The sequence below is a fragment of the Rutidosis leptorrhynchoides genome, chromosome 4 (genome assembly GCF_046630445.1).
Source record: "Rutidosis leptorrhynchoides isolate AG116_Rl617_1_P2 chromosome 4, CSIRO_AGI_Rlap_v1, whole genome shotgun sequence".
In the NCBI taxonomy this organism is placed as follows: Eukaryota; Viridiplantae; Streptophyta; class Magnoliopsida; order Asterales; family Asteraceae; genus Rutidosis; species Rutidosis leptorrhynchoides.
In genome coordinates this window covers 516766609-516779064 of record NC_092336.1, presented here as the reverse complement: position 1 = coordinate 516779064, position 12456 = coordinate 516766609, and the positions used below count along the sequence as shown (strand labels likewise).

Genomic DNA, 12456 nt, shown 5'->3' with positions numbered 1-12456 from the left:
AATGATGGTTCCTACATGTGTTAGGTGACTCAAATGGGCTGCTAAAAGCTGATCATTAGAGTGTATATACCAATAGTACATACATCTAAAAGCTGTGTATTGTACGAGTACGAATACGGGTGCATACGAGTAGAATTGTTGATGAAACTGAACGAGGATGTAATTGTAAGCATTTTTGTTAAGTAGAAGTATTTTGATAAGTGTATTGAAGTCTTTCAAAAGTGTATAAATACATATTAAAACACTACATGTATATACATTTTAACTGAGTCGTTAAGTCATCGTTAGTCGTTACATGTAAGTGTTGTTTTGAAACCTTTAGGTTAACGATCTTGTTAAATGTTGTTAACTCAATGTTTATAATATCAAATGAGATTTTAAATTATTATATTATCATGATATTATCATGTATGAATATCTCTTAATATGATATATATACATTAAATGTCTTTACAACGATAATCGTTACATATATGTCTCGTTTAAAAATCATTAAGTTAGTAGTCTTGTTTTTACATATGTAGTTCATTGTTAATATACTTAATGATATGTTTACTTATCATAGTATCATGTTAACTATATATATATCCATATATATATATGTCATCATATAGTTTTTACAAGTTTTAACGTTCGTGAATCACCGGTCAACTTGGGTGGTCAATTGTCTATATGAAACATATTTCAATTAATCAAGTCTTAACAAGTTTGATTGCTTAACATGTTGGAAACATTTAATCATGTAAATATCAATCTCAATTAATATATATAAACATGGAAAAGTTCGGGTCACTACATATGGTCCCACTGGCCGGCTTGATTGTGGCAATTTGTGAAGTAATAAAATGTCGTCTACTTGGACTAACATTGTCAAAACAGATGGTGGTATAGATAGCCTTGATATTTCTTTCGGAAATTCTTTTATCAGAAACATCGAAGATGGCGCGAAGACCTCTTTCTGGAATGATCCTTGGAACTGTGATGCTGCGTTGAAAACCAAATTCAGCAGATTATATCGTTTTCAAACTGATGACGACGCCACTGTAGAAGATAGAGTTTTGTGGGATGGTGCAAACTGTACTGGGAACTGGTGCTGGACTATAACGCCTACTGGAAAAGTAAATGGAAATCTGGAGTAGCTTTGCAACCTCTTGACTTCGGTCAGAATGTGCAGCGACAAAGAGGACTCGTGGCGGTGGTGTTTGAGCAAGAATGGCAAGTTCACTACCAAGCTTTTATCATCTATTATTACCTCTAAAATCGTTGCTACAAGTACTAACAGGTTCGAGACTCTGAAAATAACTTAGTACCCAAAAAGGTTGAAGTATTTATTTGGAGTGCAAGGAAAAAAAGGTTTCCGGTATTGATGGAATTACATAAGCGTGGTATTGATTTAACTCGGTTCGATGTCCACTTTGCGATGACAATGTGGAAACGATTGAACATTCTCAAATTCTTTGTAAGCATGCTCTTGATGTGTGGACAAAGTATACAATTGGTGGGGATTAGGAAATGTTTCAAATTTAAGTGTCAGTGAAATGTTTTGTGGAAATTCGGGTCATACTCAATCGGAGTTGGGAGGGAAAATTTGGCAAGCGGTCGAGTGGTATGCGGTTATCTCATTTGAAAAAACCGCAGCCACGTCTTCAAAAAACAAGTGTTGGAACCCGCCGGTAGCACTGAACGAAATACAAGTGTTAAGTTAAGAATGGATCGCGAAAAGGATCAAGTGTAAGGTTATCGATTAGCACACTTGGTCATCAAACACGCAAGAATTGTTGTCGTAAGTTGGTGAAAGTCTCTGTGGCTAAGCAAGCTTCTTGGATACCTTCTCAGCATCCTTCAATATTTGTTTAATTACTTTTGGCTTTCTAGTTGAGTTTTGTCTATGGTGTCTAATTGGGCATTCCTCGAGTGGTTTGGGGGGTCTGTTGTGCCCCATACTTTATCCCTTATTGTAATTTTGTGAAAATTAATAATAATATGATGCCTTTCTAAAAAAATTAAAAAAAATTACCATTTGAAGAAAAAATCAACATATTTAACTATTTAGAAATAGAATGATCGATAAATATAGCTATTATGAGTAGCCTAAGAAAGTGAGGCACTGAGGCATGCTATTTTTTCTAGTTTACCAAATCGACCAAATATCCGCGGGACCAATAATATTCTACTCATAAAATTTTGAAGCCTTGAAACCCATATCATAAAACCGATCGACCGTAATCGTGACGAACGTGAAAAGAACCGTCCATTTAAATTTCCATCAAAGATGTGACCTTTTAGTCTTTCCTTTCTTAATTCACCACGGTTAAACCTCCATCAAAATCAAATTAGGATAACAAGAACCTGAAACGTGTTGTAATTATCCACTTGCCATTAATGGAATATTGCATTTGTATGAAGTAGGAGTGTATACAAGCCGAGTCTCTTTCGAACCTAGTTTGTAAGACACCATAAACAAGCTTCCACACAGATTGATACACAACAACAACAACATAACTCAAATCTCACATATTAGATGTATGAGGGAGGTGAGACGTAGACAATCATTCATCTATCCTAGAATAAAGAGAAGTCATTTCTTCACCCCGCGTGAAACACTTCAGGAGTAGAGAAAGTCTTCCCCCTCTTTGTTCGACATATAAAGAGATTGCTTCCAAAAGGACATCCGACCAAAAGTAGTTAAAAAAAAGATGCACCATGAAAATGGTTGATACACGATTCAAAATAATATTTTAGTGAACCAATTGCAATTTGCAACGTAACTCGTTTGTAACGGCCATCGAACCACGAAGCCCCAAAGGTATCCGATAAAAAGAGGGCAATCCTTCCTCAATCATAGAACAAAGAGAAGTTATTTCTTCACCCCGCGTGAAATAGTTCAGGAGTAGAGAAAGTGTTCCTCTTCTTTGTTCGACAAATAAAGAGATTGCTTCTAAAAGGACATCGGACCAAAAAGTAGTTAAAAAAAAAAATACAACATGAAAATGGTTGATACACGATTTAAAATAATATTTTAGTGAACCAATTGCAATTTGCAACGTAACTCGTTTGTAACGGTCATCGAACCACGAAGCCCCAAAGGTATCCGATAAAAAGAGGGCCCAACTCAGTGGCCCATGAAAACCGTGATAATATATTGACTGTTGACTTGAAAATTAAACCGGCCACCGGAACCTTCTTAATCTTGTCCGCACCTAATTTTTTTCACAATATATCTTAATCTTTAAAATTAAAAATCTATACAATAAATAAAATAAATATAAAATAAATAAATTAGTTTAATTTAAGAATAAATTCCCCAGCGCATGTCTCTCTGGATTCATTTGATCTGATTCTATTTCATCTTTATTTACTATCATCGGATTCGTGATTCCATCCATATTAACATTGATTGAGGGTGCAAACCCCTGATCCAATAACAAAAAGGGGGATTTTATTCAAAATCTAGGGTTTTTAATCATAATTAAATAGGCATGGCGCAAAATCAAGGTAGTGGTAGTAGCGGTGGTGGTGGTGGTTTTTTTTCATCGATCGCTTCAAGTTTCTCCAGTTTCAAGAATCAAGTTAACGGGTGAATCATCCTTAGTATCATTATATGTTTGAATTGAATCGTAGTAGTCCTAATTACTTCTAAATTATGATGTTTGATTTCTTACCTGCATGTCTAACATATATAATTAAATTGTAATAATTTATATGCATGTATTTTTATAATTTCGTGGTTTTTGATTGTTTTTGTGTGATCATAGGTATAGTTGTATATCACTTGATTGATTAGGATTCATCTTCAATTAGCTTGTTAAGTTATTATTTACAGTAATCAATTTCTTAGGCCTTAGTTTGTTGTTCAACTTTTATTTAAGCTTATTATCAATCTGATTATATATATATTGTTTGATATGCATGATGACTTTGGGTAATTGAGTTAAAGAATTGTCTTCACTGAAACTATAATTTATCGTGTTTTGAAGATTTAATACATATAGATGCCGTTAGCGATTTCTAGTTTTTTACTAAATTTGCACATTTGCTCATTTTGCACAACTCTACTTATATCGGATTATGGAAATGTATTAATAATCTTGGGTAAAATGTGAAGTAATATTTCCAGGTAAGTCTTTTCATGAAGTAGAATGTTATTACCTTACTGTTACCTTGCATATCTATCTGTTGTGATGACCGTTATATTCCTGTATGTGCTCTACTCCTCTGTGTGTATCTATTGGTGAATTCGTATGTTATGATTAACGAAGAAAAATGGAGAATGTTTCACTCTGTTTACTACCTTTAAAAAATGGTCACTAGTCTGGATTAGCTAATTATCTCTTTGGGGAAGTTACACACTTTCAATATTATATGTGTATATGTGTATTCTTTTGGAGCTAAAAATTGTCAAGGGTCGAAATTCCAACTTGTTAGTGGCTTAAGTTGTAAAATCATGTTGAAATTTCTATTCAGCGGGTAGGTTATGACCTTGATTTATACGTAGTTATTTCCATCCTGTCTGCGCCATGAGATGTTTTTAACTATTCTCATTTTTATGTGTATATGCATGTCCGATGTTAAGTTTGCAGTATCTCTATAGGTGTAGTGGTCACATGTGCTAAATTGTTTGGATCAACATGTCTTGGTTATTTTTGTATAGTTTGCTTGGTTACGAGGGACTTGAGGTTATTAACCCCGAGGGAGGAACAGAAGATGCTGAGGTTGAAGCACAAAGAGGCAGATGGAAACAAGAGGTAAAATATATCATCTCATAAATTTCAGTCTTAGTTATTTTTGCTCTATTTGGGGGCACTTAATATAGTATGCTACTCAAAAGAGCTTTTTTTCTTCGATTCCAAGTAATCCCTATTTTTTAGTGTTCACTGTTTTTCTTATAGGCTTGTCGTCTAGCCCGAATTTGAATGAATCTAGAAAACTGAATTTTGTTTGCATGGTTTCTGAAAACTGCAACTTTTGTGTATATCTGTGATAATTTTCTAAATTATTGTTTTTACCTCTATTTATAGGAGCGTGATAGTTACTGGAGGTCGATGCAGAAGTATGTGGGTGCTGATATCACATCAATGGTGACTCTACCCGTTCTCATTTTTGAGCCCATGACAATGTTGCAGAAAATGGCAGAGGTTCGTTCAACTTTACCATTGTGTTTCTCTGTTTTTTTTTACTTATACAACTGTTAGTAAGAAACTGCCAATTTTTTTTTGTAGCTGATGGAGTATTCCCACCTTTTGGAGAAAGCAAATGAATGTGAAGATCCAAACATGCGATTAGTATATACAGCATCCTGGTTTATATCTGTATATTACGCTTTGCAACGAACCTGGAAGCCGTTCAATCCAATTCTCGGTGAAACCTATGAAATGATTAATCATTGTGGCATTACGTTTATTGCAGAACAGGTAAATCATACAAATTATTTCATAAACGTGGCTTCTTAGGATGTAATTAAGGGGTGAATGTGCTCCAAATTTTACATGAATAAACTAGTGTATGTATATTCACCAAGATTGTTACTTTAAGGATATTTCTGGCTTTCTGCTACTGTTACTTTGTTGTTTATTTATTATTTTGATTATATTAATGTGTAATGTCAAAGTTACTAACATTTAATTATGACTCAGGTTAGTCATCACCCTCCAATAAGTGCTGCACATGCTGAAAATGAGCATTTTGTGTATGATATAACTTCAAAGGTGAAGACCAAGTTTCTGGGTAACTCTGTTGATGTCTATCCCCTTGGAAGGTATAACTAATTCCTCATTTCATGTCTGACTTAAATACAAGTATTATTTCCAAAAACATGAACTGGTATTAAAATTTTGTCACATGTCTGTACTTTAGCTACTTATTATGTATATTTGTTCGCAGAACTCGTTTGAAGCTAAAGAAAGATGGAGTAGTGCTAGAACTAGTTCCTCCTCCCACAAAAGTTAACAATTTAATATTTGGAAGAACGTGGATTGATTCCCCTGGAGAGATGGTTTTATCCAACTTGACAACAGGAGAAAAAGTTGTCCTGTATTTTCAACCCTGCGGTTGGTTTGGGTGCGTACCTACCTTCACTTTCCTCTTGTGGATTCATCTATTCGTATTAGAAGTTAGGTGGGGCAGACGGGTTGTGTAACAGGTGAAACGGGAAGATTTTTTTATTTGGTGTTGGTTACGCTTTGCTTAGTCTAAACACTTCTTTCTATTATAATTATGATTAATAAATAATTATGAATGTAATATTTTTTTTTTTTTTTTAAATGGCAATATAGGAGGTTGCATGCAATAAAACTATAAAAAAAATAAACAATCAATGGGTAAATAATAACATATTCTGCTCATTTGACCCGTTTTAGCTCTTTTTTTGGATTTGACCCATTTGAGATATCACATAATCCTAGTCACCTATTTGGTAGTAAATGGTTGAACTTGTCACCTACTTTTACGTCTTTCATCACGTTATGATGCAGTTTCTTAGCGTGTGTATCTGTGTATATTCTTTATATTATGCTTCGATAGTTATAATTTTTAATTTCTAATTTCAGTATGCAATTTTTTTTTTATTTATTTATTTTTTTTTAAAATGCTCCCGTGTACAACTGTAATCATATAATCTTCCGATCCTTGATATGAGATGAAATTCAGTTAGGTTTATAGTAATCAAAATAACTACTTTTTATCATGTTGTTAAAGGTTATACGTGTTTTGTCATGGTTGCAGTGCTGGTCGTTATGAAGTGGATGGATATGTATATAACTCGGCCGAAGAACCTAAGATCTTAATGACAGGCAAATGGAATGAGTCTATGAGCTATCAACCTTGTGATTTAGAAGGAGAACCCCTTCCCAACACTGAACTCAAAGAGGTATAACCATCTTAGAACCGCTTGTTTTGTATCTAATATTTTGTATCAAGTTAACTAACAACTGAAAGAAATACTTACTTCTGAAGAAAAAGTAAAATAAAAACTAGTGATTAATCTGTTGGTGTTTTGAAGGTTTGGAGGGTTGCCGAGGCCCCTGCAGATGACAAATTTCAGTACACCCATTTTGCACATAAAGTAAACAGCTTTACAACAGCACCGAAAAAGCTATTGCCATCTGATTCTCGCTTACGACCTGATAGATATGCGCTTGAGACGGGTGACTTGGCTAAAGCTGGTTCAGAAAAGAGCATGTCTCTCTCTCTCTCTATCTCTCTCTAATATATATATATATATATATATATATATATATATATATATATATATATATATATATATATACACACACACACACACACACATACATATCACACGCACACGTGTTAACCTTAAGAGTACTTGTTTTTCTTGATTTAGTCTGGAGGAAAAACAGAGGGCTGAGAAAAGGATTAGGGAGACAAAGGGTCAGGACTTTGTACCAAAATGGTTCGACATGACCGACCAAATTGCCCCCACACCATGGGGAGATTTGGAGATTTACGAGTACAACGGAAAATACACTGAACATCGAGCTGCTGCTGATAACTCGAGCACTGTTGAAGAGATCAACTTCACAACAACAGAATTCAATCCCTGGCAGTTTGGAAATGTTGCTGAAACCAATTGAAAGAAGCTTATGGATGTGATTATATGATCCCTAATTCCCTATGTTTGTTATGCTGCTACTAGTTTTTTAATCTTCACATAAATGCTTTTTACTTAGATTTTTTAGCTTTATTTTAATCATACTCTATATCTATACAAACTATGTATGTTTTGGTTATGTGACATCTGATTTCATGACATGGTGGTTTGTTTTCGAGAATGTATTCATATTTTTACCATGATCCCCCTCTTGTATGTGTTTATATGTTTCATGCAGCTTTATCTTTATAAGCTTGTAGTTATAGTTATTCACTCATTTGATACTTTTCAATTTAGATGAGAAATTGACAGAACATAGTACAATAAAAGTCATACACGACATCCTATTAAGCAAGGGGGCTGATGGCGGATGTATTATATAGTGAAGTGAAATACGCGATGTAGTGAAATTTTTTTTGGATTTTTAACTAGTGACACCACTCGATAGTATAAATTTTTTCGAGTGCCATCATTGAAATACCCATCCAGTAGAAATTTTTTTGGGGTTTTACTTAGTGACATTAGTGACTACTTCATTCTTAGATCCGCCACTTAATAGGATTACCAAGACAAACATTGACTATACATATTTTTGGTATCGCTTCAAATTGTTCACGACTCATTACAATTTTATCATCTACATAACGACTTCAAAGAATACACTGGTTGATCCCATTTTATTCAGCATGACCTGGTGTATCAGAAACTATTTGAACAGTTTGCGGTCTGGGTAGCAGCACAACTATGCTTATAAATTTTTACATTCTTATGCTATAACAATTATCGAAAAGTTAATGACCAACACTAAGAACATTTGATCTATCTGCATCTTTTTGATTAAATAAACAAAACGCATACCTCTACAGAAAAGTAATCTCCACAGGGAACATCACTGATCACTTGTGATGTCTTCACAACCAAATGACTGGCACAATATGAAGTTAAAAAACAATAAAATGATGCACAGAACTGTATAAATAGGCTACTACTCTGTACAAGAAAAGAACAATCCAACCAGCGTATGAAATTTTTCAAAAAGACACTATAACAAAATCCATGTCAACAGAGTAAGAATAATGAACAAATGTTCATATGTGGAACTGTTTCTGTAAACTCGAATGTTCTGAACTTCATTTTGATATGATTCAAGAAAAGGGAGGGTAGCGTCAGAGAAAAAGAGATTAAAAAACTCATCCACCTTTATCTGCACAAGATATAGAAGTAATCAGGAAATTATCTAACTTATGCATTCACAAAAAATCCTATAGCCAAAAGGTAATACCGGAAAATTTGATTCTGCAGCCAGCGTATAACCCTCATGAACTGCACAGGCACAAAAAGTTACTTTAACAGATAATCATATACTCCGTTGGACCTATGAACTATCCTTTCCGAGTGATTTTTGGGAAGTACTTAGAGGCATGATATGGTATACTTGAAATATTTTTATATTTTACTCAGTTTAGGGAAAATAGTAACTATAATAATAACATAATCACCATTTGTAAGAGGTATTAAGGATCTATAAACCTGCTGATCGCATTTAGCTTTACTTCCATTCCCATGTTCCACCCAACCATCATTGATGAGCTTAAAGGCTTCATCGCGAGATAAGAACGACGTAAAGAAATACTGCAGAATAAAGACGTGTTAATACATCAACACTTAATATTCACCACTTTTGCCTTGGTTATAGTTGATGTATAAATACCCATTCATAGTTAAAGAGAAGGTTACAATTCAAATCTATTGATGAGGAACCTAAGTAATGGTGCACCTATGGTATGCGTCCATAAAGGAAGACGAAATAACCCTAAGAGAATGGAAGATATGCTCAGATGCTCAAAAAACTAAGTAAATGACATTTCTAGTAAAATGACGTCTAGTGTCCTCGGGCATGAAAACAATATATTAGGTTGCCGAACATTTAGCGTAAGTCTTACGCTTTTTATGAATAAGCCCTAAATATTAAAACATCACACGTGAGCAGCACATCTACCACGTCAACATTAAAGTGGAAAGTCGGTTACACGCTTTTCGGATGAAGTAACCAATGATAGCATGACAAGTGTCTAAGAACAATTGAAAGACCATGGACGCCTATAAATAGGGCACTTGAGTGATCACTTTTTGGACACTTGGACTTGTGTTAGAGAACACACGTTTTATCTCACACAATACCTTCTCTCTCTAAGACTTGAGAGTATAGCAGCAGAACGCTAAACGGACCAACTCGTAGTCTAACTCCGTATATTGACTTAAGCCACCCATGGTTTCTATATCGTGATCCGGATCTGCACGAACGTTGTTCGGAGGTAAAACAGTCAGTCAGCAATTCACGACGCTAAAAGTCTAAACTTTGTACTTATACTTATACTTGTGACAGCTAGTCGAAAATAGGTATAAACAGCAAGTACACTTAGTTTCATAAGACTTTTTGTTTTGCCTTTATGATTGCTGTTTGTGGTCCCAATTAATCTAATAATCCATTGGTTTCCCACACTAAAACTAATTTCAGGTCATTAATCCTTCAAAACAGGTTATATCAATTACTCTCTATTAGAGTTGAAAGTAAAAATGTATATTTGGTAATGCTAGATTGCTAGTATCACATTATCATCACTTGCTCATAGCTTAAAAGACATACAAATACTTCATTGTCAACCGTTGGTAATAAGTTAACAAACAAACTAGTGAATTTCTTATAAAAGAAGATATTAATATTAATATTAATATTAATATTATTATTCCTTACTTGGTACTCCGTACTATTTTTTGTAATCATCAACAAAGTAACTTACTTTGGGTTGAAGAAGCACGTGATTTAGGATCATGAACCTTCATTGGTCAAAGATACTTATCATTAGTTTTAACAGGAATTTGGTTTATTTATTTATGTTATTTTTTTATCTTTATCTTTTTTTTTTTTTTTTTTTTTACCAGGAAGATAGTTAAATATGAGCACCCTGTGGATTATCCCTCTCGTTCCTATCATTGTGTGTTTTTTTATATCTAAAATAATAATACGAGTACAACATACTACTTATATGTTTTATTCAATTAAAGAAAATAAAGTAGAGTGAAAGAGACAAATCATTTAACTTTAATGGTCAAAAAGAGTGTTTTGCATATTGACCCCACACATTTTGTATTAATTTTACTTTATATCCACATGGTACCTTTTTAGACAAAATGCCTAATTTAACACCCAAATTCTATGAAAACCGCAAATGTCATTTCACCCTTTAACTTTTATTTTTTCATACAACTATATTCATAGTACTAGTTACATCCAATTGAGATCGATAAATACGTTTAATGTACATCAGAATATAAGCCGCTCTTTTCTTATAAAGAAATTAGTTAATGAAGTACTGTAATTTAAATTTTCTTGAATTGTAAAGTAACTACCTAACTGTGGAATACTGGAATTGAAACTTGTACATTTAATATACATTGAAAATTAATAATAATAATAATAATAATAATAATAATAATAATAATAATAATAATAATAATAATAATAATAATAATAATAATAATAATAATAATAAATATGAATTGTCTAAGGATAACCCTTAGAACAATGGTTAAGAAATTAAATCATGAATAACTAATGATACATTCACGTAGTGAGTGAGGTGGTCATCAGGTGGTTATGATAGAGCATTGACGAATTTAGGATCAAAACATAATGGATTCTAATTTTTTTTAATCAAAATTAGTTAAGTTTAAAAGATAATTTAGTACTTGAACTTGAGACCTGCCACCCCGTCCAACACACAAGTTAAAAGTTTTTAAGAGAGAGAAAACCATGAGAGTGTGAGAGAGAAAATTTAAGAGAGAGGAAACTTCCGGTGCAGAATTCGACTGAAGGCTCGACCGGCGATGATGGAGGATGGATGAAACAACGAGGAGCAAGGAAAGGAAACTTCTACAGAAATCGCACGACAAACGTTAACAAACCACCACTAACCTCATTCATGTTCTACAACTTCCCCGAGACGTGGGGCGTCAATGATTTAAGGAAGATGTTCAACAGATTCGGGGTCGTAAGGGATGTATACCTAGCAAGGAAAAGATTATTGAACGGTCACAGATTCGGTTTCGTCGTTTCGAAGGTGTCAACAATGCTGATGAACTAATGGCTAGGTTAAACAGAATACAAATCCAAGGTTGGAGTTTAAAAGTTTACCCTGCTCGAGAACGAAACAACACTCAAAACAACAAAACACCTTCATATCAACACCAACAAGATAACCTGAATAAACTCAGGAACGAGGAAATTATCTGGAAGATGAACATCTCTAAAAATCGAAAGGAGGAAAAGAAAGTTTGGAAGAAAATCTCGAAAGTTAATGCAAACAACATGACGGACAACATGAACCAAAACAAAGATAACCCAACCCCAACCGAAGCCTAAGATCACAACAAAAATAACCCAACCCCAACCGAAGTCTTCAAAAGTAAAGAATCAAAGCAGCAACCTGATCATAGCTATGTCAAGTTTTGGGAAGACAGGTCCAATAAGCCAAAAACAGGCAATGATGATAAGGTCAGAATGGTATCAATCCTTAATGAGAAAGACAACCCTAATCTTGATGGTTCTGCTATAATTGGCGACGTCCAAAATTACAATCTCCTACAACAAATTAAAAGACTATGTGAAGTTGAAGGCCTATTTGATGTTATTATCAATATATTTGGGTGGACTTGAGGTGATGTTACTTTTTAATTCAGTTGAAGCTGCATCTAATATCATACAAAACAAATCTCACGGTATCAAAAAATGGATAAAAAACCCAAGAATCTGGAAACCTTCTTTCTTCTATCCCGGGAGAGTAACTTGG

General features: G+C 33.9%; 1 protein-coding gene across 1 annotated transcript; it reads left to right on the top strand.

Annotated features, from left to right (window-relative positions):
- The first annotated feature begins 3261 nt into the window (after nt 1-3261).
- LOC139844866 (oxysterol-binding protein-related protein 3C-like) lies at nt 3262-7765 on the top strand. The gene is made up of 9 exons (XM_071835089.1): nt 3262-3577; nt 4652-4745; nt 5019-5135; nt 5220-5411; nt 5634-5755; nt 5881-6057; nt 6721-6865; nt 6998-7176; nt 7340-7765. The coding sequence occupies exons 1-9, from the start codon at nt 3480-3482 to the stop codon at nt 7587-7589; spliced, it is 1374 nt and encodes a 457-aa protein (XP_071691190.1). The 5' UTR covers nt 3262-3479; the 3' UTR covers nt 7590-7765.
- Nucleotides 7766-12456: the final 4691 nt, after the last annotated feature.